This window comes from Staurois parvus, unplaced genomic scaffold (genome assembly GCF_062004578.1).
Source record: "Staurois parvus isolate SC_StPar_1 unplaced genomic scaffold, SC_StPar_1.0 ptg000382l, whole genome shotgun sequence".
Taxonomy (NCBI): Eukaryota; Metazoa; Chordata; class Amphibia; order Anura; family Ranidae; genus Staurois; species Staurois parvus.
In genome coordinates this window covers 325142-350442 of record NW_028318178.1, presented here as the reverse complement: position 1 = coordinate 350442, position 25301 = coordinate 325142, and the positions used below count along the sequence as shown (strand labels likewise).

The following is a 25301-nucleotide window of genomic DNA, read 5'->3' as shown; positions in this document are numbered from 1 at the left end:
ATGGCTGCCGTCTTTTTGTGCTAAAAAGATTCCAGGCAGATTGCCTGAGAGACTCTTATAAGGACTCATTGTACATTAATGCATTTACATAATCTGTTTTAAGTACTTGTATGCCAATATTTACATTATCATCTTTTACTTTATAATTTTTATCCTTTTCACCCTTACACCACTTTACTCCTGTGCACCAGAGATACTCGTTTTTGCAGTATTGTGTCATGTAACAGCATTGTTTAGAGATGAATTGTTCCATCCTGCTGATAAACGTATTTTAAGATCAGTCATAGTGTGTGCTAAAAGGACAATCTTTTTTTTTAAATATTTATTTTACCGAAAAGGCAAGAGGTTTATTGGAAAAAGCAAGATATTACAATACAAAAAAATTACAGAGAAGTACAAAATGGTTCAAGTGGATACATAAAACCAAACTAAACAAAAAACAACCTCCTGGTGACATTAGCAATATGAGATAAATCAAAAGAGAATAACAAGGTCCTGCATAACGGGACACGACAGGAGACAACTCTTCCCTGTTCCATCAAATTCACTGTTGTGAATAAAATCCGTGCCCAAGTCCTTACATACAAGAAGATATGTTGCACAACCTGAACTGATCTAGAACACTTGTGCCTAAGAACAAATGTAGGGTAAAACACAACTAAAAAAAACACATATGTACAACTTTACCTACCAAAGGAAGTATGAATACCTTTTGAACTACGTCACTGTCTATCTTAAATAAACGGACAACTCTTCAGAGCTGGCAGTTCTGCAAATTTCGGATTACTAGCTTGACTATCTCCTCTTTGTATAATAACAAATGAACACCAACAGTGGTGACACCAACCCCTCCTGCTCATCAGGTGACAGAGCGTTTACCAACACTGTAAGCCTGATTTCATCTCTTAACTGACATGGGATGACTGTATGAAAAAACAAATTCAAGTAATATCACAGGATGAACCAAGAATTGATTTCATAATGTCTAAAGGATAATAAAAATAAACTGTATGGTGGATTTGTGTAACTAGCAGGAGTTATAATTCTGCAGCTTTATCTCAGGGAAAGAACAGCCTTGGCTAAGAGAGAACATAGTCCTATATTGAAAAGAAGTCACAGTGGATAATTTTGGCAACTCAGTCTTCTTTGGCCAGTAGAATGTCACTCATCTGCTTGTCGGACACTGTAATTTCCTGGCACACTCCTAAGGCCTGGCTGAGGTAGATGGCAAGGATATGTTTGCACTGAAAAAAGGCAAGGAAAAGAAAGTAATTAGAGAAAAATAGGTTTTTGAGATATTAAGGGCTAGATCACACCAGCTGTATGTGTTTTGTGTATAAGAAAGTAATACAGAAATATGAAGGTTTCCAGTGCTGAGCTCCTAAAAATACTAGCGACATGTCTGTCGATTCATTGTCTTTAATAAGCTCCAAATCACTAATGTAGATAAAGTATGCAGGTCAAGAGTTCTGACCTCACTGGCTGCATGCTTTGCCTTAAATCAGTAGCTCAGAAAATATTAAAGTGATAACTAGGCAACTAGCATTATCAGCTGGAAGTTTGATTGAGGATTTCAATGATTTTAATGAAACAAAACACAAAAGAAGAATACGAACATTTTGAAATGGATACCCTCCAATTATAGACGCCCTCGATTCCTAATAACTGTATATGTAGCATAGTGTTTCACAGTAGATTCAGGCTTTATAAAATTGCTAATATACAGTAAATAGATTATGTCCAGAAAATGCCAGAAAGCAGAGAAGCACTGACTACTACTGCCACTAGCCAGACCTTCTCACATGGTCTTTTGTATCATTTATATGTTTTCTCCTTTCTTAAAGCAATAAAGCAAACTCAACAAAGCTCTCATGGCAAGGTAATAAAACATCCAACAAGCTAAATAGAAGCCTCAAGGGTCAAGAGGCAGAGAGAACACTTCAGGGTGGGCATACGGACCAGAATCTGGAATCAAATACAGATAATGTCTTACCATTGAACAATCCACAACTATAATATTTCTGGCCACAACTAGATTGGCCCAGTGGAGGACTAGAGGATGTTTTAGTGGATTCCATTGAAGAGGACTTCACATATACCTGTGGTTATAGTGTGGCTGTAAGCCCAGCAATGGTCTGCTTATTTTTAACTTGTGCATCTATCACTCAAAGCCATACTATAATCCATAATGGTGATTTTTACTTATATATAAAGGGCAAAACACACACATACAATATATATCAATATATACTAGCAAACGTGTGCCAGTTTCACGGTAGGATTAGTTTGAACATGGGGGAAAGGGTTGGTTGCAGGAGCAGTGGTCAACCCTGTGGAAAATTAGGTTCTGGGACTTCGGATATAAAGGGGGAGGTGCACTTCCAGCAGGCATAGGTTAACAACGGAGGGGTGGTAAAACTGAAGTGAGAAAGGGAGCAAGAATGCAAAGGCTTTATGAGAGGGGGTACAAGTGTGGTGGTAAATTTGGGCGCACAACTGTGGTTGTGAGAAGGGATGCTATGCAGGTGCAGTGTAATGAGCATGTGGCGAGAGACTGGCCTACAGGTGAGATGGAGGAAGGGAAGGCACACTGATAAGTAGAGGGGTAAAGGTGCAGTGGTAAGAAAAGGAATGGGTGAAAGTGTACAAATGTTGTGTAGTGGGAAGGGGTGGCAGCTTGTGCAAGTCATCAAAGTGAGAAGCATGCACAGGCGCAGTTTTCACAGGGGGTTCAGGCACAGTTGCAAAAGTAGAAGGCAGCAGGTGAAGGGGAGCAACAAAGGGTTGGAGGAAGTGTGGGATCTTTGGGGACTGGCAGGGCAGTGAGAGTATCCTCAGGAGGATGGGGCTGCAGAAGATTGGAGAAAGCAGAGAGACAGGCACAGCAGATAATAGGTGGTGACTGATTTGGGGATTGCACTGAATTTTTTTAGAATGTAATTGGTCAATAGTGCAGAAGAGATGGGGAGTGGAACCCTGTGTATACATTTTCCAATATAGTCAGTTTCAAAACCTCTGTGTTTTCAATAATAAATGTACCTAATTGTACTTGGCTTGGTACATAGACTAAATTAATCTTCTACTTATAGTCCACTCTCATGATGTTTTTCCAAACCAGCATCAAGTGCTCTCTGTAAATACCATCCTACAGTGAGGTGTTGTGGATCAGTGAATGTTCAATGTGCCCATCATATGGAAATCAGTTTTGTATTGTGTAGTTGCTGGGCTGTTGTACAGCTCCAGTGGTGTCTTAAATCCTTCATCGCCTTTAGCTGCTTATTTACATTGCTCATCCAAGCAGTATAAGCTACATTGAGCCTAGGTTCACACATATGCGGTGCGAATCCTTGCAAATTTTATGCATTTTTTTTGTGTGAGTACAGTGTGAATTTTCTGTGCGGTTTGTACTGGACTGCTGCAAATGTAATGCGATTCCAAAGCGAGTCTAGGTTCACACTAATGTGATTTTCATGCATATGGACCACAGCTGCGATTTTTGCTCTGGCCAATAGCAATAATTTCTGACAAAGAAAAGGCGTTAACTTACTGTACACTTCTTTGCTTTTATGTAGAGAGTAGTGTGGTGGTGTATTGTTTCTGTGTGTTGCTCAGCATGTTTCATCCTTCTATGCCATTGGTTAAGGCAGCAGTTGCCACTGCTACTGCTGCAGTCTTGATAGAAAGGGAGAAAAATAGGAGAAGGATGAGGAGAAGACGAAGATACTGGGTCCATCCAGTTATAGCAAACAGGGAGGAGCGTGGGAAGCTCAGGGTAATGTATCAAGACCTCCATGCACATGAAGAGAAGTTCTTCAATTGCAAACGCATGACAGTCAACAGGTAAATACATACGTGAGAGGGAGAGTCTCTCCTCTCTCCCACCATATGACCACTCCTCCCCATCCCTTTCTCCCTCCCCATCCCTCTCTCCCTCCCCATCTCTCTCTCCCCCTTCCCATCTCTCTCCCCCTCCCCCCCTCCCCATCTCTCTCTCTCCCTCCCATCCCTCTCTCTCCCTCCCCTCCCTCTCTCTCCCTCCCCATCTCTCTCTCTCCCTCCCCATCTCTCTCTTCCTTCCCATCCTTCTCTCCCTCTCCATCCCTCTTTCCCTCCCTATCTCTCTCTCCTTTCCCATCCCTCTCTCTCCCCCCCAATCCCTCTCTCCCTCCCTCTCACCCTTCCTTACCCACTACCCTTTTCTCTCCCCACTCAAGCTCTCTTCCATTTCCATGTCTCATTGTGATAATATATATTGTTATTTCAGTTTTGATGAATTACTTGGACTACCATACTGCCATTTGAAATGACAGAACACAATCTTCAGGATCAGTGTTGAGCCTGCTCAGAGATTACTAGTCACATTAAAGTAATTTTATTGGTAATGCAAATTGTTATCTCTTGACCCCCGACGAATAAATGCAAACAAAACAGATCACACTCCAACTGCTTTTATACCAATTTTTTTTATTGTTTGTGGTTTTCCAAAGCACAAACTAACAAAACTTAGTGCAAAATTGTCCAAAAATGCCATAACATTGTAAATAATATAAACAATTCAGTACAGGTAGGTGCCGTTATCCACATGCTGCTCAACTGCTGGGATGTTGTGGCCTGGGGCGGAGGCTGAGGTAGAGCTGTGACTAGGGACTGCAAAGGTGTGTAGATGGTGGATGGAGGAATATTGTTCAGAAGTTAACGGCAGCGCTGTATTGATTTCAGGAGGTTTGCTGGGGGGTGGGGGGGGTGCATTGTGGATAGCTTGGATACAGTTGTGCGTGTAGTTGAGTTGGTCTGCTGGGAGGGAGATTTTGTATTGAAGTGTAATGAAATGGTGTGTAGAGTTGGGGTGGTCTGCTTGTGGGGGGGGGGGGGGGCAATTGGGAACAAGTTGATGGTATTTCAAGAGGTCTGCTTGGGGGGGCAATTAAGGATGGAATGGATGAATGGATGGGATAAGGTGTTCTAGAATGAGGAGTTTCATAAATACTAGTCATCGCTGGAAGTGTATGTTTGTGGGGTTGTTTAGGGGGCAGAAAGAATTACTGGTACGGCAGATGATGCTTCCTCTGTTTGAATTCTGAGCTGGCGGGGGAAACTGAAAGAGTGGATACACTGTTGGACTGCTATACACATCTCAAAGTATCGTTCTGGTAAAACCTCCCTCAAAAGGGGCACCAAAGTGCAAATAATGTATATGGACAGCGCTGTGCTTCCATCAGACACAATATTAAGTCTATCAGCTCTGTCCGTGTTCTCCACCCCATGAGATCTAGAGGTGGAACATCTGCTGCGAGAAATAGACTTTTGACTGATTGGAGTGGAAGACTCAGCCTCTTCAGGTTCTGGATCATATGGAATGGATGATGTAGATTCATGAAGAACATGCAGCTCCATAGATAAGTCTTCAGCATTGCTACATGCCATTGCTTTCTCTTTCCCTTCTTCATAACCTTCCTCTGCCTCCTCCTCCCAAGTTGACTGTGTGCTGTAATATATATAGATATATATATTTTTATTTTTTTTAAGTAACTCAGTGGGTTATTAAGATTAACATACATACTGTAAGTCTGATAGATGCTAGCTTACCTTCTCAATTCCAGGATCGGCTTTAGGAAGTCAAGGTTGCTAGCAAACACATAGGGACGTTTATTTGTGGACGCTGCTCCACTTCTTGTTTCACGTTCTTCTCTGAGATACTTCCTGTATGTATCCTTCACACTACGCCAGCTTGTACGTATGTCAGTTACTGAAAAACATAAAATACATAAATAATTATTTGTCTCTTTCCTTCCAGTTACCAAGCTACTGGTAATTCTTTAGCCAGCCTACACTATGAATTCAAGCTGGGGAAATCAACCGTGAGCGCAATTGTCCATCAAACATGCAGATTCATCTGGGATGTTTTGAAACATCTGGTTATGAAAAAACCAACAAAAGAAGAATGGGCCAATATAGCAACAGCTTTTTTTTGGGAGCGCTGCAACTTTCCAAATTGTGTGGGTGCAGTAGATGGCAAACACATTCGTATAGTGAAGCCAGTTGCTAGTGGCATCAAATACTTCAACTACAAGAAATTTTTCTCATTTGTCCTGTTGGCAGTGCCTGCTGAAAATTATTATTTTACATATATTGACATTGGTTCATATGGCAGCAGCTCAGACTCAAGTATTTTTTCCCATTCAACGTTTGGGCAAATGCTTTGTAACAATACTCTAGACCTTCCACATGACTGTCCACTTCCGGGCACAAGTCAGCCATTCCTACCATATGTCTTCATTGGTGACGAGGCCTTCTCTATCTCTGAGCACCTTCTTAGACCCTATGCCAATCGCTCACTTACTGTGGAGAAGAGGATATTTATTTATTTATCTCACAAGGGCACGATGCGTTGTGGATAGTGCATTCGGGATACTTGCAAACAAGTGGCAGTTGCTGCATTCCCCTATAGGCCTAACCATGGACAATGCTATTGCTGCCGTCAAAACAATATGTGTTTTCCACAATTTTGTATAAGCTTGAGATGGCTACCTGTTTGAAGATTCGTTGATGCACAATTTGGAAGGGGCGCAATGGTGCATAACTATGAGCAACATCAGTGGTGCCAATATTCATGAGGTTTTCTCTACTTCATGTCTACAGCAGGTCAAGTGTTATGGCAACTTGAGGCTTATTGCATAAAAAAATATAAATACACTTTGCTGACAATTTTGCATGCTGTGTTAATTTAATTTTCTGAAAATAAACTACATATGGTTGAGATGTACACAAGTGTTATTTCATTCATTTGTGGTCATGTCTGGGGAAAAAAAAACATACATACCCTAATTGCAACTAAACTCTAACCCCCTTTACCTCCCTAACCCCAAATCCCCACTAACCTCTAACCCCCTTAACCTCAAATCCCCACTAACCCCAAATCCCCACTAACCTCTAACCCCAAGTACCCACTAACCCCCAAGTTCCCACTAACCCTTAACCCCCACTAACCCCTAACCACAAATTCCCAACTAACCTCTAACCCGCCTAACACCAAATCCCCACTAATCCCTTAACCCCCCTAATCCCTAACCCCCACTAACCCCTAAACCCAAATCTCCACTAACCCCTTTACCTCCCTAACCCAAAATCCCCACTAACCCCAAATCTCCACTAACCTCTAACCCCCCGACCTTAAATCCCCCATAACCTCTAACCCCAAATCCCACTAACTTCTAACCCCCCTAACCTCAAATCCCCACTAACCTCTGACCCCCCGACCCAAAATCCCCCAAACTCCAAATCCCCACCAACCCCAAATCCCCACTAATCTCTAACCCCCCTAACCCCAAGTCCCCACTAACCCCCCTAACCTCAAACCCTAACCACGCACACCCTGTACACAAGTATACGTACTAAGAAATATACTTACACTTTTGGAGGCGTATTCCTGCTTGTAATTTGTCCCAGTCTGGAAACATAATGTGAGCAATTTCATCCAAGCCTCTGTTCTTCTTGCTGTTGTCCTTGTATTGAGGATCCCTGCAGTCATAAATGTATGGCCTTTGCCGGAAAAGTCGGATCAACTCCTCAATATCAACTGCGCTCTTCTGGCATCTGGGGGCCATGTTTACAGTGAGCACATGGACAAGTACATAGACAGGAAGTGAGGAGAGAGGAGAGGAGGGGTTTTGGGCGGAGTCGCAGAGAAGAAAATAATTATTATTCGCATACATGTGAACAAGGAGCACGTTTTTAACTAAGGTTCTATTGAAGTCTATGGAGCTCACATTCGCACCGCACCGCACTAAACATGCACAGGAGGCTTTTTTTAACTGCATCATATTCGCAACGCATAGATGTGAACTGCCTCCATAGAACACTATGTAAAATCACTTGACATGATCTGAGTATTCTAAACCGCATCACATCTGAATCAGTGTGAACCAGGGCTAAAGGTTCTTTGAGAGATTCCCCCCTCTCACTGCTTCATGCCTTTTTCCATTTAGGAGCTATTAATTGAACAGGAAAAACACAACTTATCCTTCTTATTCCCAAAGCATGCTAGCATTCAAAAATGACTAAACAGAAAACATGTTACTCCTGTTGTGCATACTAATATTAAGAAAAGCATATAAAATGTTGACACATTAGTGCTACCGAGTGTAAAACATTAATATACATTGTGAAAAACAACCTGTTCATTTTGAATGGGCTGCCAACGCAACACAATACAGCCAAAAATCAATATGCTTCACTGCCATGCCTTGTGGACTGCTGCAGCGTGGGAGCATTGCTCACTACACTATTAACGCATTGGGGTGCCATTCAAAAAAAATGCGTGTTAACACAATGTAGAAGTATGAATTGGCCCCCTTAGGTCATAATTAGAAACTACAAATGCTGCAATGTTTAAAGGGCTCCTGTAATATATATACACCATAACTGTTACTGTTGCATACGTACGCTTTTATCCAGATTGCTTTTGCAGGTCCCAGACCTTTTACGCTATAGGATTGTCAATGCATGACAAGGCTGGCAACCACCTACCAACATCTATTTCATACTGAAAGCCACATTACATACAACCCCTTAGGATTTACATACAAGACCAAAGACTGGACTGCTCCAGACTCACTATGGGTTGCCCCAATTTTTTGCTTTCATTGCTCAGTCCCCAATGAACTCATCATGCAAAGTATGTAGATTTTGGCAAATATGGTTCAAGAACTGGATAAACTAAAGTATGCTGGTCCATGGGATTAATCTAGTAGTAAGGGGCCAAAAATTACAGAGTAAAGATCAGGGTTAGATGGTGACAGTGATAGACTATACTAGAGCTTGAGCCTGGAGTTAAAGTGGTTGAAAACCCTTACATATACCCAGTAAAGTGACTGGCCTCAGGTGATACACAGAGATAAAACAAATCTTCCTACACAGATTGTACCTGTTTATCTGCAGTCTACTCTTCTCTACATCTGTTCAAAGTGCTGAATTTATAAAGCTTTTCTGAGAGTTCAGAAAAAAGGGGGAGGAGAGCTGAACTTACATTCCACATAGCTCAGTGAGGACAGTGCTGAGAGATGTTTAGAGGAAAAGGACACACACCCCTTCACACAGCACACAGGAACATAGCTGAGACTGTCAATCTGCTGGAGGTCCCTCCCCTGTCACCATATTTATTTTGGTGTCAAAAAAACTTGTCAGAAGTGATTTATACTAATAACAGATGAAAGAGGCAGCAAACAGAAATGACACTTAGTGTTCTTAATTGAGATAGGTACACACTATAGAGAGATTTGTTTCGTGCATATTTCATGTCTGAGGTTTACAACCACTTTAAGTTTTATATTAAATGATAAATCACGAAGGTGGAGATGTTAAAAAGGCATGAAATAAAAGGAAATAATATGTATAATTTAATTTAATATTTAATTTAATATTTATAATTGAAATAATAATGTCAAAAACTTCAACCTCTGGATAGGAATGGTTGTTTCAGTCTGTGTTGGAGGGCTTCCTATGTGCTTCTTGCAATCCGGTTGTCTTTTTTGCCTGAATAAAATACCTGCATGGCTAGAAATGCTGGGGTATGTTCCAGACACCCAATAAAACTGAAGAAACTATTTAGATGAGTAGTAACACATCTTTACCATTACAGAACAATTCCAGTTCAATGTGACTAATTACTACTAGGTACACCATGACCTGGATAAATGAGAATCTTCTGATATGTGCCTGCTGTACTTGTGTGAAAAAGCAGGGTGGATAAAAATCGCTGATTTAAAAAAAAAAAATTAAAATCATATTTTTTTATTTAAATCAGGTTTTTTTTATTTTTATCAAATTCATTTTAATAAAATGCTTTTGGAGTAAAATCTATCTAAAGATAGTTTTCTGTTTAAGATACATTAATAATTTAGTTTATTCAGCATGAAATGGAGCTTAGTTATGTAGCACGAGGCTGTATTCTCTGCAATATTTACATTTTTGGTAAATTCATTCAATGAATCCAAGCTTTGCAAGCTGAGATAACATGCACTGCATTGATGCATTCACACAATTTCACAGTAGCCATGAGAAAAAACATGAAATAAAAGAATTTTAGTGTGATTAACCTATTAACCTAAAATCGGTTCTGATATCGCTGTTTTACTAACCTGACAGCTTATTATTTGAAAAAGGAAACCTTCATTTGGTTTGAAAATATTAAAGATTCTAACTACCAACAAGAAAGAGGCGGATTCCTTGCAGTTAAAGAGCACCTGTCATTTTAGATCCATCAAACAGCACCTGTTAGAGGGCATTCACTCACCTTCTGCCGCCACGTCCCTCACCTTGTTGTATCACTGCCGCATCACCAGCCATCTGATTAAAGTGAATGGGACTGTCGGTGAGTCAACAGCGGGTCAGAGGAGGAGCCGCTGCGGGACAGAGATGACAGCTGCACTTTAAAAATTATGATTTAAATTGAGCCTTTTCACTAGTGATTTAAATCAAATCCACCCTGTGAAAAAGTAACCTGTTCTCTTTGTATTACTTCCGTTGTGTGAATTCCCTGTGTTCCTGCCAGTCTCTCTGTTTTCTTATTAAAAACGGACAATACTAGGCATGAGAACACAGTGTAGTCAGTTCTATAGCCATGCTGGGAACTCAGCCTGCTCTCCTCCAATGATCAGGCCTGTCCTGACCCCGCCCCCCATCCCTGCACAGCCTTTCACTGGGAAGATCAGTGTTCTGCTCTTTCTCCTCCCTCAGCTTTTATGCAGCTGAGAACAGAGGGAATATGATCACTTAAAAAAAAGTATTTATAATGATTTTTATATTTATACCCAAATGTTTTGCCTTTCATTTCTATGTTAAACTGAATGGGTTGTTTGACAAGGTGAGGGTTTACAATCACTTTAACACTAGTACACATGGCAAACTTTCGGTCCGTGTGTACAGCAGTCTGTTCTAACAACTGGCTTCTGTCGAACAGGCATACTGAAACACCATTATTCGATCAGTGCTGATCAGTGCATTCTGGTGGGAAGTGGGGAGTCCCCCTATCAAAATACAATGTCTCAAGTGGAGAGATTTCTGTATCAACACAAGCAATGTGTCAGTGTAAGATTTTTTTTCTTTTTTCGTTTGACCCTCTGGCTGAATGAAAAAAAAACCCTAAAATTGTGTAACCAGCTTTCGAGTATAAAGTAAGGATTTCACTTGCAGCGCCACCTGCTGAAAATAAATGGCATTATAGTAGAAAAACGGTAGAAGGGCTACATTTCACTACACATGAGACCACATAGTGGGGGCTCAATCTGAGGGCTTCCATTTTGCATGGAATGCATCTACTATAAGACAAACAATAATAATAATACAATGTAAAATAAACAGAATCAAACATCATCTGCACCCGGGTGTTACAGCCAGCATAAACGAAGGAATGTGTAATGGAGTTAGTAAACATGCAATGTGTGAATGAAAGACCTACAGAGGGAATAGTAGTCATGACATCCTGCCCAAACTCAACCTACAATGCTGCTATCAACGTCTATATCCTGCTCCAGTTTACATCTTTGACCAAAGCACTTGTTGATTAGTTACCCTGAAATAGTAATTAAAAAGGATTATCACACAGGCTGCTTCCAACACAGATACCATGCATACCTCAGACACACCTAAATTTCCGGCACACCTGTCAAAATCTCTTTAAAGTTACAAATATGTATTTAAATTGTAAATAGGTGCATATGCTGTATAGGAGAACGCTGCTCATGGTTCTCATGGTTTTGAACGTATATGGGTAAATGTCATTTACCTCTAATGCCGTTCTCTATCATGTATATTGGCTTCCTTTTTTTTTTCACCCTATTCATAAATGTTTCTATGTGTGACATTCATCATATCAACATGGGCTAAGAGGATAAATCATTGCCAGTGCAGACCTCAACAATTCACGGGCAGAAATATGGCACAGTGGCAAGTGAAATCTGCATTATTCCACACAACTCCACCTCCTTTGTCCCAAGAGTAACAGAGACACCAGCTCAATACAACATTAAAATACATCCAGGGAAATTAACTAAGCTTCCTCTGCCATTATAATGGTGCAGGAAACTGTCAGGGGTGTTTTTTTTTTACTAAAAAGATAACCAAATACATGTTGGCTCAAGATTTATGAAGAAATATTATTTATTTGCAAAATGTTAAAAAGAAAAACACTTTTTTTCAAAATGTTTGGACTTTTCATTTATATAGCAAAAAAAATAAAAATCCCAGTGGTGAATAAATACCACCAAAATAAAGTTTTATCTGTCTCAAAAAATGCTAAAAAATTTGTATGGGTACAGTGTTGCATGACCACGCAATTGTCATTCAAAGTGTGATAGCACTGAAAGCTGAAAAGTGGGTAAAAGTGTCCGGACTTGAAGTGGTTAAAAAATGATGCACATGAAGTACTGCTACTATATGACAATTTATACTCACTATATACAGGAATGATTTTTGTGGGGTGTTTAGTTCCTACATACGTGGTCCCTTTGTTGTATTTAACAATTATTTTGTAGCAGAAATAACAATACAGTCTGTAAGGATTTGTTGTTTCACATATATGGTTCACTGGCTCTCTGGGATCCAGGCTCCAGACAGATGACATACTGCAGCTGGACTTTCTCTTCATGGCTACCATTATGTTTTAGGTTGACACGGATGGAGCTGTTATTCACCCTGTCACCATAGCAACGGCTGTCAATGAGGCCAGCCAAATGGCCCTAATGAACTCAGATTTTTCTTTTAACTGAGCATTTCTTAATGTCTTACTTATGGCATTAAATTACACTGATATTATACACAGCAAGAATCTGATCTCTGAATGATGTGTTCACTTTAATTCTATATTGATCAAGCCCTTGAGCCTGGCTTATTTATCACGTGGAAGAGAATTATTTAATTAGCCTGATGACTATTGCCAGGAACGGCATAGAACACAATATTAACAAATTATAACAGGTTATAACAAAAGAGCTACAACATAATGCCTTAGGCATACAGCAGTAAAGAACATTAGGTTTTAAGGCAAAAAAAATCAAACTTCTAAATATAACCTCGTGGTTTAAATATTGGGACAGTAAAGAACAGCCCCTTTATAAAACTGGAAATTCTGCAGCAGACCAATGTAGAGTGTTTTAGTGTCAGAAATATCATGTTTTTCATAAATATTCACTGCTGGCAGTTTGTGTTCTACATGTATAATTCTACAAACTATCATTCTTAGAAGAGTTGTATGTGGGTTCATGAGGACCGCCCAAGCCCTGACTGTCTTTGGCTTTGATTAATGCAACCTAAACGTGTGCCGAAGCTGACCTACCACCTTTCTCTTTTAGAGGTTTAGTAAGCTTTTTGAGCAGACCTCCTAAAAAGCACACTTTCACTTTACGGCTATGCTCAGCATAGAACTGTGTCCCTTCCCTGTGTTGTACCACTTTGTACAGTATATGGAAAACCCTGGACCAGCTGTCAAACTTATTACCTCCTGTGCTTGGCAAGCCTATCTGTCATACTGGTCAGCCACAGCCAGTGCCATATCTCCTGAAAGATAGGCATTGCACCCTACCACTTTGTAAATGGAAAGTCCTAGATCAACTGTTCAACTCATTACCTCCTACACTCAGCAAGCCCTTCTACCATTCGGCTTAGCCACAGAGTGTTCTAACCCCTGAGAGATAGTCATTGAACCCTACCACTTTGTACACAGAAAGTCCTGTAGCAACTGTCTAAATCATTATCTTCTACTCCTAGTAAACCCTTCTACCATTTTGGTCAGACACAACAAGTACCCTACCCTCTAAGTGAAAGGCGTTCCACCCCTACCACATTGTACACGGAACGCTCTGGACCAGCTGTCCAACTCATTACTTCCTCCGTTCAGCAAGCCCTTCTGACATTCTTGTCAGGCTCAGTCAATGCCCTAGCTTCTGAGTGACAATTGGAATGTCCCATGATCACATCCCCCAACAGACAGAAACTGGGAACAACCCTTGCCCCCAGGACTTTACAGCTCTCATCTGGCTGCAACCAAAGAAAATAATACTCAGTAGTGCGTTACTTCTGGTAAATTTCATTTTTTGCCATTTTGGACTGGGGAAAAAAGGATTATGATCTGTCAGGTTTGTACTGCTGTATCGCGAAGTTTCACTAAGGAGATTTCTCTTCTCTTCTTATCCCAATGATATCGTTGTAAGTAGGATAGGAAGAATCTAGTACAGTAAATAAAGGCAAATCTCACCAATAGGGACACAGAGGGGTTGATTTACTGAAGGAAAATAGACTGTGCACCATACACTGTGCAAGTGCAATTGCTCCAGAGCTTTGTAAATGAGGTAAATATTCGCTCTGTAAGGAATACCCAATCACATACAAAGAAAATGAAAAAAAAGCACTTTTGGTTGGACATGATAGGATGATGGAAGTCAGCGGAGCTTTTTCTGATTTATTAAGCTCTGGAGCAACTGCATTTGCACAGTGCAACTGCACTTTGCAAAGTGCACAGTCTATTTGCCTTTAGTAAATCAACCCCAGAGAGCACCAAAACCCAGAGTTACACTCTCCAGTTTTAGTAAATAACCCCCATGTATTGTATAATTGTTCCTCAATTCATTTCCAGCCACAGTTGATAGCCTGTCCCCTTTCAGAGTTCTTCCCTACCCCCCACAGACTGAAGTTCATATGCACCCCCAGAACTGGTCACCAATTTTCCTTAAAATGGTAATCATTTGTATCCCTTCCTCACACTGGCGTATTCTGTTCAACCCAAATGACAACCATGAACAACAGAATAATGATCAGTCATCAATTTATATATTATTTATTTTGATGTGACTTAGTGTCACTTGGCAAACTGGAAATATGAAGCAACTCAATCCATTCCTACTGGTGAGTGTGAAGTAGGGTTTCTCCCCAATAACTAACATAGGTAGAGATGATTTCTCAAAACCACCCATGCCAAAACAGAACACAATAATGTAATACAAATTAGCTTTAGGGAGATATAAATCACTTGTAATACTATATGACTAAATGTTTATGGAAACCCAACCATTACACCTATATGAGCTTGTTGGACATACCATTCCACACAACCTTAACAGCCTCCACTCTTCTGGGTGGGCTTTCCACATGATTTTGGAGTGTCTCTGTTTGAATTTGTGTCCATTCAGTCAAAAATCGAAATAATTTGGATGGTGTCCATGTATTTTTGCTATACAAGTAGATGTAATGGTCAGGGGTCCACAAACGTTTGGCTTTTTAGCATAGCTGCCAATAGGGCCTATTTAAGCTTTCTTAAACTTAGACAACATGTATCAAGTATTGCTTTATGGAAAACATTATGGAACTGGTTTTAAGCCATTCATACTACACAGAAAAAAAACTTCAGTTAACCTTTCAGAGGCTGTTCACCCATTGCCCCGAGATATGCAGGTGTCCCACAGATACTGTAACAATCCACTACTGTGCATGTGAAAAATGTCTTTTTTGACAATGCGAAAGAAGAATTATCATCATAAGGTAAAAATATTTGTTAAATCCAAGGGGACCAAGTCATCTAGCACTTGGTCCTGTTCAGATCCATGCTATGGTTGCTGAGCAAGTATGGTTTGACAACTAACCCCCGCTGTCCAACAACAATGCCAGCAAGGAGAGGAATAACTAATTAATCATGAGTGGCAGCTCAAGGGGAACAGAGTTTGTAAAAGAACAGAAATAGAGGGGGCAGTGACAGAGCACATGAAGAGCAGGTTATGACAGCTCAGAAGGCGAGGGAGTGTTGACAGTTCAGGAGTTGAGGCAGTGGTAACAGTTCAAAAGTAGAGGGAGTGGTGACAGTTCAAGAGGAGAGGATCCAGTGACAGTACAGAAGAAGGAGTGGTGAAAGTTTAAAAGGAGATAATCCAGTAACAGCAGAGGAGGAGATGGAATGGTGACAGTTCACAGGGAGAGGGGCCAGTGACAGTGCTGTTATCCACCAATTCAGTGGGAGAGGAGGCTGTCAGTGCGATGTCCCTGTGTAAGTATGTGGTTATAGGGAACACATATACAGGACTTTCAACAGCAGCCAATTGTCAGCTGTCAATTATGAAGGCCCACTCAAACTTCTGTTGTAGCCCAAAATTTTCAGCTGCATGGCTTACTTTTTCCCACTGCCAACAGCTCTACGAGCCAGATCATAATGCAAGCCTTGATTCCAATCTGAAGTGCACAGTCTGTCCAGTGTTGCTTCCCCTCACCACAACTCATTCCTGATCCCACTTGGAAACACTGATGGCCTCCCACAGTCACAGTTGTTTTGGCTGCCAAGCCAACCTGTTTCCAATATTTCAGTAGTAACAGTGGTCTCTGCCTTTGTACATCTGCAAATATATGTTATACAGTGGGAAAATTAGTATTTGATCCCCTGCAGATTTTGTTAGTTTGCCCACTTACAAAGAAATGAAGGGTCTATAATTTTTATCATAGGTGTATTTTATTTGAGAGACCAAAAATCCAGAAAAAACACATGATACAAATATTATAAATTGAGTTGTAGTTCAGTGAGTAAAATAATATTTGATCCCCTACCAACCAACAATAATTCTGGCTCCCATAGACTGGCTATGTACTCATGTGGTACACAGATTAGTCCTGTCAATTTAAGAAGGTGCTCCTAATGACAACTCATTATGTGTAAAAAAGACACCTGTCCACAGAATCTCTTTCTTGGGCACCACCATGGGCAAGACCAAAGAGCTGGCAAAGGACATCGGGGACAAGATTGTAGACCTGCACAAGGGTGGAATGGGCTGCAAGACCATCAACAAGAAGCTTGGTGAGAAGGAGACAACTGTTGAACCAATTATTTGCAAATGGACGAAATACTAAATAACCATAAATCGCCCTCATTCTGGAGCTCCATGTAAGATTTCATCTCATGGGGTAATTATGATCATGAGAAAAGTTAGGGATCAGCTCACAACTACACAGGAGGAGATTGTGAATGATCTCAAGGCAGTTGGGACCACAGTCACCAAACAACCATTGGTAACACAATATGCCGCCATGGATTGAAATCCTGCAGTGCCCGCAAGGTCCCTCTCCTCAAGAAGGCACATGTACAGGCCCATCTGAAGTTTGCCAATGAACATTTAAATGATTCAGAGAAGGATTGGGAGAGAGTGATGTGGTCAAATGAGACCACAACTCGACTCAGTGTGTTTGGAGGAAGTAAAATGCTGACAATAACCCTAAGGACACCATCCTTACAGTCAAGCGTGGAAATGGAAACACTATGCTTTGGGGCTGTTTCTGTGCTAAAGGTACGGGCTGACTTTACCGCATTGTGGGGCCAATGGAAGGAGCCATGTATTGTAAAATCTTGGATGAGAACCTTCTTCCCTCAGCCAGAACACTGAAGATGGGTCATGGATAAGTCTTTCAGCATGACAATGACCCAAAACATACCACCAAGGCAACAAAGGAGTGGCTCAAGAAGAAGCACATTAAGGTCATGGAGTGGCCTAGCCAGTCTCCAGTCCTTAATCCTACAGAAAATTTATGGAGGGAGCTGAAACTTCGAGTTGCCAAGCGACAGCCAAGAAACCTTAAGGATTTAGAGAAGTTTTGAAAGAAGAGTGGACCAAAATCCCTCCTGAGATGTGTGCATACCTGGTAACCAACTACAAGAAACATCTTACCTCTGTGGTAGCCAACAAGGGTTTCTCCACCTAAGTGTTAAGTCATGTTCTGCTTGGGGATCAAACACTTGTTTTACTGATTGAACTGCAACTCAATTTATAACATTTGTATCATGTGTTTTTTCTGGATTTTTGATTGATATTCTGTTTCTATCGTTTAAAATATACCTATGATAAAAATTATAGACCCTTAATTTCTTTGTAAATGGCAACCTTACAAAACCTGGAGGGGATAAAATAATTATTTTCCCCACTGAATGTATGCCACTTGCTAGTATTAGGGAACCTCTGTGTAGTTTGATCACTTTCTCCAAAAAAAAAGAGGAGCATAGCTGCCCTATTTGGAGGCATTTCACAGCAAACAGAGGGGGACAGGGCAGTGATTACAGTGTTACTGCCCCCATAGGAACACCCATAAATTGGTCTTTAGCCTAGGGTTGAGCTGTAGCACAGCATAAACAAAATTAAAGATGTGCATTTAAGCGTAATGCAGTCACAGATCCGAATGGGACTAAGTGCTACATGCTTTGTGAACAACCAGTACACTGATTGTACAGGTGTGCAGGGTTTTTCAGATAGTGTGAAGCCTTGACCTATGGTCCGGTTACAACAAAAACCCTGCACACACCTGTACACTCAGTGCTGATCACAAAACACAAACCCAGAACTTGAGATTTCATCCCTCCCCGATCTCTATGAAATCTCCAGGCTCCAGGTCCCAAACCAGGTTTTACCAACTGATGAAGAAACTGCAAAACCTGTTTCCTCCGAATTAAGCAGCCCTTCTTGGATGAGAATCCTGTAACCTCTTTGGGTTGTGAGGTGAGGGTTTACACATACTTCAATGAATGATTTCTCTCTCAAGACAAATGTAACAAAATGGCTCTACTGATCTACTACAAAATAATATTCTTCTGCAGAAGCTCTCAAACATTTATATATTGTAACCAGGGCAGTAATTACATGCGATAGCGCCATAGCAAAACCATTAATGGGCAGTCCGGTCTCTCTAATCCCCATCTCGAGGGCAGCTCTTCTAGTAATACAAAATACTAATTTTTGTTCACAGCAATTATATAAACTTTATATATATATTTTCCTTTTTTCCCAATGTACCAAATGCTATTGCTACTTAGACACTGTAAATCACTGCATAGTTTTTGGTTCCCTGTGCTTCTGGGCCTTACAGCGCTCACATGGTTTGCTATGGCTATAGTTATAGACAAAAGTCGCTGAACTGTTTTTTAAGACTCTGGTCTATCATGTCTTTGGGACCACACACATTTTTTTCTCATTCTACTGAATATCACTTAACCATTTGGACAATATACGTCCCCCTCTCCCCTGGGTATACATATATCACTTACCAGCATGCTGTCGCTTCTCCTGAGCACTGAAAAAGTGAATGCAGGACAGGAACAGTAGTGGCATGCCTTGTAGCAGGTGTACAGCTTACCAGAGCTCCCCGTAACCTAATTGAAGACAACAAAGCAGCAAGTTAGATAGTGCTCTGTGTATAATATATAGTAGGTAGACCTTTTGGGACTCAGGTTGAAAGGTAGACTCATGCTCTTTGAAGGCTTGACATCAGCACAATAAAACCAAGGTATTGAAGGCAGTGACATATGTTTAAGTGCTGTGTATAAAACACTGTCTGCAGACGGTATACACTGTACAGTATATCTGTCTGCTTATATATAATACATTTGACACAGAAAAAAACATTGCTTTTTAGGGGTGTTTTGCCAATACTCTACTTACATGGTATTCATTCACATGCATTGTGTGCCAGGTCCCAGTTTATTTGCTATCAGTTCAGGTCCTTTTAAATAATTCTCATTCATTCCATTTTAAAACATCGGATATGGTTTACTCAACAGGCAGAAGAACGCCCATTTGTCATGTATAGAGGAGAATAATGAATAAAACAGTCCTCCAAAGCATTACAAATGTGTGTTTGGGGTTAGTTCTCTAGTAGTTATCCATACTGTAGTGCAATGGAAGTGGTGTGTTGTCAAGCATGGGACACGAGAACCCTCCCTCACTCCCCCCTCATCCTCCCTGTGATATCTGGTGGGGGTTCCTCTCCCCTGTAGCCAATGTCCCATTTTAAAATTAGCTCCGCTCAAAAGTAGTGTCATTCATTTACAGAGATCTGTAAATGAGTAAATTACAAGTCCCGTCTGCCACTGTGGCAGATGGACTTTCAATTTCAATGGACTGTGGGCATGCTGATCAGCGCACTTGTAGCCCATCCACTCTTCCGACAGCTCTGAAACTGACAGCCCCTACAGAGGTACAGACACAGAGCTGTATGAAGAGTCTGCAGGAGCCTGACAAATGTTTTGTATAAAGAATAAGTTCACATATTTTTGAAGGTTAAAAAAAAATGTGCTTTTATTATTATTTTCTCAGTAGCCTGCAGAGCATTACACCTGCGATCAACTGGAGAAAAAAAAAATTATAAATTCACTTTTTTAACCTACACAATACAGGTGCGTGCAATTTTTTTTTTTAAGGTGACTTTATCCTTTAAGAGAAGTGTTGCAGCAAGAAAAAAATCTATGGACAGGACAGGAGTTAAAATGACAGTTAACCTCAAACCAACAACAAAATAAAATGAAAGATAGAAAAGCCCCCAAATCTAAGATAATAAAGGCAGCAGATGGGTTGACATATAGCTCATAGAGTACAGTTTCTCTAGTGACTCTAATCTACCCCTTTTCAGTTTTCCCTAAGCTTTCCCTACAGCAATTTCTAATATGCTGTGAATCTCAAACCTATAGGATTTGCCTTGAACCCAAGGTAGTAGTGGACCCAAACATGCAGCACAAAGAAATAAATCCAACACAAAGCTGAGGGAGCACAGTACAGGAATGTGGAAATACTCCTCCAACTGTATGATTTCTAATGGAAGCATGAAAACCAAAACAAACGTCTGATTGATTGCTACTATCTATACCTGCACTCCTCTTTTTCAGGTTCAGCTTTTATTATGAAATTTACTTGCCATGTATAATAACTGCAGGTCTGAATAAGATTACTGTACAAGTTGTAATCTTTCCAGTCTAAAAATTATTTATTTGCATGATTTTATAACCGAAAACTAGAAAAAAGTAAGTTTTTGCAAAATTGTTTGTATTTTTCTGTTTATATAACAGAATATTTAAAAATCCATTTGTGATTAAATACCACCAAAAGAAAGCTCTATCTGTCTCAAAAATTATATAAAATTAATTTGGGTACATTGTTGTATGGCTGAGTAATTGTCAGGGGTGGACTGACAACTCATGGGGCCCCCTGGTAATAAGAGTTTCTCAGCCTACACTAAAGTCAAAGCCACACCCCACCTACATATTGCAGCTCAGCTGCATATAAAGGGCATTCAAAATAATAAAAAAAATAATAAAAAAACGTTGTTGGGTCCCCCCTCCATCCATACCAAGCCCTTTGGGTCTGGTATGGGTTTTGAGGAGAACCCCCGCCAAAATTAAGAAAAAATGGTGTGGGCCCACCCCCCAAGATTCATACTAGACCCTTATCCGAGCATGCAGCTCAACAGGCCAGGAAAAAGGGGGGATGAGCGAGCGCTCCCCCCTTCCTGAACCATACCAGGCCACATGCCCTCAACATGGGGGGGGTGCTTTGGGGAGCTGCCCTCCCAAAGCACCTTGTCCTCATGTTGGTGGGGACAAGGTCCTCTTCTCCACAACCCTGGCCGGTGGTTGTGGGGGTCTGCAGGAATTGGAATCCTTTCCCCCCTTCATGTGAATGAGTATGGGGTACATGGTACTGCTACCCATTCACGTTGGAGCTTCTTCGGGGGACATTCTTTTATTTTTCTTCTTTTAATAAAGGACTTGTCAAAGACTGTCTTCTGTCTTTTTTCACACTACACCACAGGCAAGCACAGAAGATCCAACCCACCCAGAGATATATCTGTTGGCTGGCCCCTAAACATGTATGCTCAGTTTACTCAAGGGCACATTTAAAGTGGTTGTAAACACTTACATACCCAGTGAAGCGACTAGTCTCAGTTGATACGCAAAGATTAAACAAATCCTCCTACAGAAGTTGTACCTGTTTATCTGCAGCCCTCTCTTCTCTTTAGCCTTTTAAAACACAAATCAAGAGCTTTTTCTCACACACACACACTCTCATAGGAAAACATGCACAGCTAAGGCTGTCCATCACGCTCTGTGTGCTGGGGGGGGTTGTCCCCTGGGATTATCTGTCAGAAGTGAGTCACACAGATAGCACCGAGAGGAGAGGCAGGGGCGGATCCACCGCGAGGCAAACAAGGCGTTAACCTAGGGCGGCAATTTTTAGGGGGGCGGCAACGCCCCCCGAAGAAAGGACCCTTTGAGCAGCGACAGACAACAGGAAGATTGATGTGGGGGAGGGCAGTTGCACCTCTCCCTCCAGCAGCTGACATGCCAGGACCAGGGGACAGCCTTGAGCAGGGAGAGAAGTGATGAAAGAGCCTGGAAGAGGTGAGCTGTATTGTATTCTGTGGGCTCTCCCTCCTGTCATCCATCCAGCAGATTACACTGACACTGATCACTGACAAATCGTATGGGACTGCACACATCTCCCCCCCTTCCTGCTGCACGGAGATCAGCAGCCCTTGCAGAGGGGGGAGGAGTGTGTGTGTGTGGTCCCAAAGGATCTGAAAGAGAGGGAGGGAAGAGAGAGAGAGGGAGGAAAGAAAGAGGGAGGAAAGAAAGAGGGAGGAAAGAGAGAGGGGGGGAAAGAGGGAAGAGGGAGAGGGGGATAAACAAACAGAGAGAGAGGGAGAAAGAGAGGGGGGAAGAGAGAGAGAAAGAAAGAAACAGAGGGAGGAAGAGGGGAGAGAGAGAGAGGGGGGGAGGGAGAGAGGGAGAAAGAGGAGGGGGAGAGAGGGGGGAGGGGGAGAGGGGGGGGAGAGAGGGAGGAAGAGAGAGAGAGGGAGGAAGAGAGAGAGAGAGAGAAAAAGAGGAGGAGAGAAAGAAAGAAAGAGAGAGATGGAGAAAGAGGGAGGGAGAGAAAGAGAGAAGGGGGGAGAAGGAGAAAGAGAGAAGGGGGGAGAAGGAGAGAGAGAGGGGTGGAGAAGGAGAGAGAGAGGGGTGGAGAAGGAGAGAGGGGGGAGAAAGAGGGAGAGATAGAGAGAGGAGGGAGAGAGAGAGAGAGAGAGAAAGGGAAGAGAGGGGGGAGAGAGAACAGAAAGAAAGGGAAAGAGAATCATATATACATACACACACTTATTGAACTCTCTCGCTCTCTCATTGGGGAGGGGGGCGCAACATTTTTGTGTTGCCTAGGGCAGCACAAAATCTAAATACACTACTGAGGAGAGGTCAGAAAGGAACAACACTAGGTGCTTTGGATTAAGGCAAGTACACTATAGAGGGATATGCTTTCTTCATTTTCACTGCAAAGGTTTACAACCACTTTAAGGGCTCGTTCACACCATGGTGCAGAGATCTCAGTTTTTCTGCATGCGTTCTGCAAGGACACAAAAAAAACAATTGTTCTCTATGTGCGCTGTTCACACCACAATACTGGTGTCACATGCAGATTTTTTTTGCACAGGAATCTAAAACATGTATGTAAATTCTGCACAGAAAAAACTGATGTAACATCAACACTGGTGTGAAAAAAAGTACATAACTGGCACGCATGAAAACTGATGTCAATGTGCATAAAAACTAATTTAAACATGCATGAAAACTGATGTAAACTGATGTGAAACTGACGTAAACTCATGTCTCTGCAAGTGAAATCTGTGTGGTTTTCCCATGAGTTTTCTTGCTTGTATGGTGTGAACGAGCCCTAAGGGAACCGAGGAGTCAGGAACAGGCTCATCTGCAGGGAAAGTACCACAAATAAGCAAGGTTGTTACATCCCTCCATATAATCTTTTCTCCCTAGAGCAGTCAGCTTAGTAAGCGCTGTTTTATATTAAAGTGTTTCTAAACCCAGGACCCTGCATTCACTACATATGCTCTCCCACAGTACACAGAACACAGAAATGCAAAAACTTTAGTAAATATAAACTGCTAAATACCTTTTCTCATCAACAGTTGGAGCAGTCTTGTGACTTCTATCAGTGTCCAGCTTAGTACTGGTTAAAGCTTGTAGGAGGAGTTTTCATTCACCCCTGATTGTCCTATGAGGCTGCAGGACTCCTGACTCTCTGTCTGGACAGTGCTCTCCCAAGAAAAAAAAAAACTCCCCAACAATACACACCAAACTGAGCATATGCAGCTTGACCCCAAGGCACTGTTCTATCAGCAGACGGATTGAGGACAGTAGAAGAAGGGGAGGATCAGAGAAGATGGGATCAAACATCCTTTTTACACAATGCAGAGGATTACCCCTTAGGTTCCACAGTGAGTATAACAAGCATGCTTTACTGCATATACAGACTGATTTTACTGTTGTGGGTTTAGTTAACACTTTAAGTGTCATCCATCCACGGAGAAGATGAGCTTTGCCAGAAACATCAAAGATGCAGCAGCACCAAGTATATTTTTCATTACTTAATGCACAGGTGTAAACACAATCGTACTTTTCTGAAAAAAGCTTAAAGTGGATCTAAAATCAACATTTTTATACTTTAAATACAGAGAAGAACATCTGGTTGGATACTGTATGCCACACCTCCATTACTCTCCAAGTTATCATGTGTTTTGAAATTCACGCACTATGTTAGCTGATTTGCTGTTCTATGTGGATGATCTTCAGCAATTATGGCCACAGCTCATGTCACACAGAGAAACTCTTCTTTCCCATTTACCATCCCCAGGGGACCAGGCGAGGAAATGTCTGACTGTTTACAGCTGCCAAGTTCTAATTCTGACCGCTGGCAGGAAGTCAAGTCTTGCTCTGCATATGGTGAAAAATGTTTACAAGCACATCGGTCTGCACAACCAAAGCAGACAAAAGCAGCAGCCGCCCAGTTTGTGGGAATGTAATACATGACCGTAATACCTGGTTTTGTACAATTTCAGAAGGAACCAGAATGGTCCTGCAGACAGCAAAACATTTAATCTGGACAATTTTGTATAGCTAATAACGAAAGGATTTATTTTCAGAAAGGAACATGTTATTTAAATGGCAATTTACGAGAAACTATTTCTATTAAAACATTCAAATTAAAGCACACAAAGAGATAAATCTGAAGAGATCCAGATGTCATTTACAGAGCATTACAGAACTCCATCAGGAATGATTGGCGTATAAACTGGTTTTATACATATCAGAAAAACAACAACTCCTTATGTGGAAATAAATGTATTGACTATGGGGTGTCTCTAACAGTCAGACACCTGTGTGGTGATTGGAAGCGGACAACCATTTTGCTAAGATCTACCATCTTGTATCATACTCTGCAAATATCATTTTCTCTCCCTCCAGCCCCCTCCCCTTGCAAGGAATGTGGTCTGTGTGTGTGCTGAGTGCAGGAGTGTACATGGCACATCTGGATACGCTTCCTGGTTGTAAACCCAATTAGCTGGTTCCATGATGTCTGTCAGACCCTTGCCTTGGCCTGGTCGTAAAGCTATAAATCAGTCCGTCACTGGACATGAAAAGCATTTCAGAAACATACATCCCACTTGAAACCACTTTT

At 41.4% G+C, this 25301-nt stretch overlaps 1 protein-coding gene across 5 annotated transcripts in view; it reads right to left on the bottom strand.

Moving 5' to 3' along the window:
• Nucleotides 1–307: 307 nt before the first annotated feature.
• ZSWIM7 (zinc finger SWIM-type containing 7) overlaps nt 308–25301 on the bottom strand; it is a 199765-nt gene continuing 174771 nt past the window's right edge. For all 5 annotated transcript variants that reach the window (XM_089685732.1, XM_089685728.1, XM_089685730.1 and 2 more), the window contains 2 exons: nt 19058–19162; nt 308–1244 (listed from right to left, as the gene is read on the bottom strand). In XM_089685732.1, the coding sequence (XP_089541858.1) occupies nt 1205–1244; nt 19058–19162 (145 nt within the window). In that variant the 3' untranslated portion in view covers nt 308–1204. The remainder of the gene's footprint in view (nt 1245–19057; nt 19163–25301) is intronic.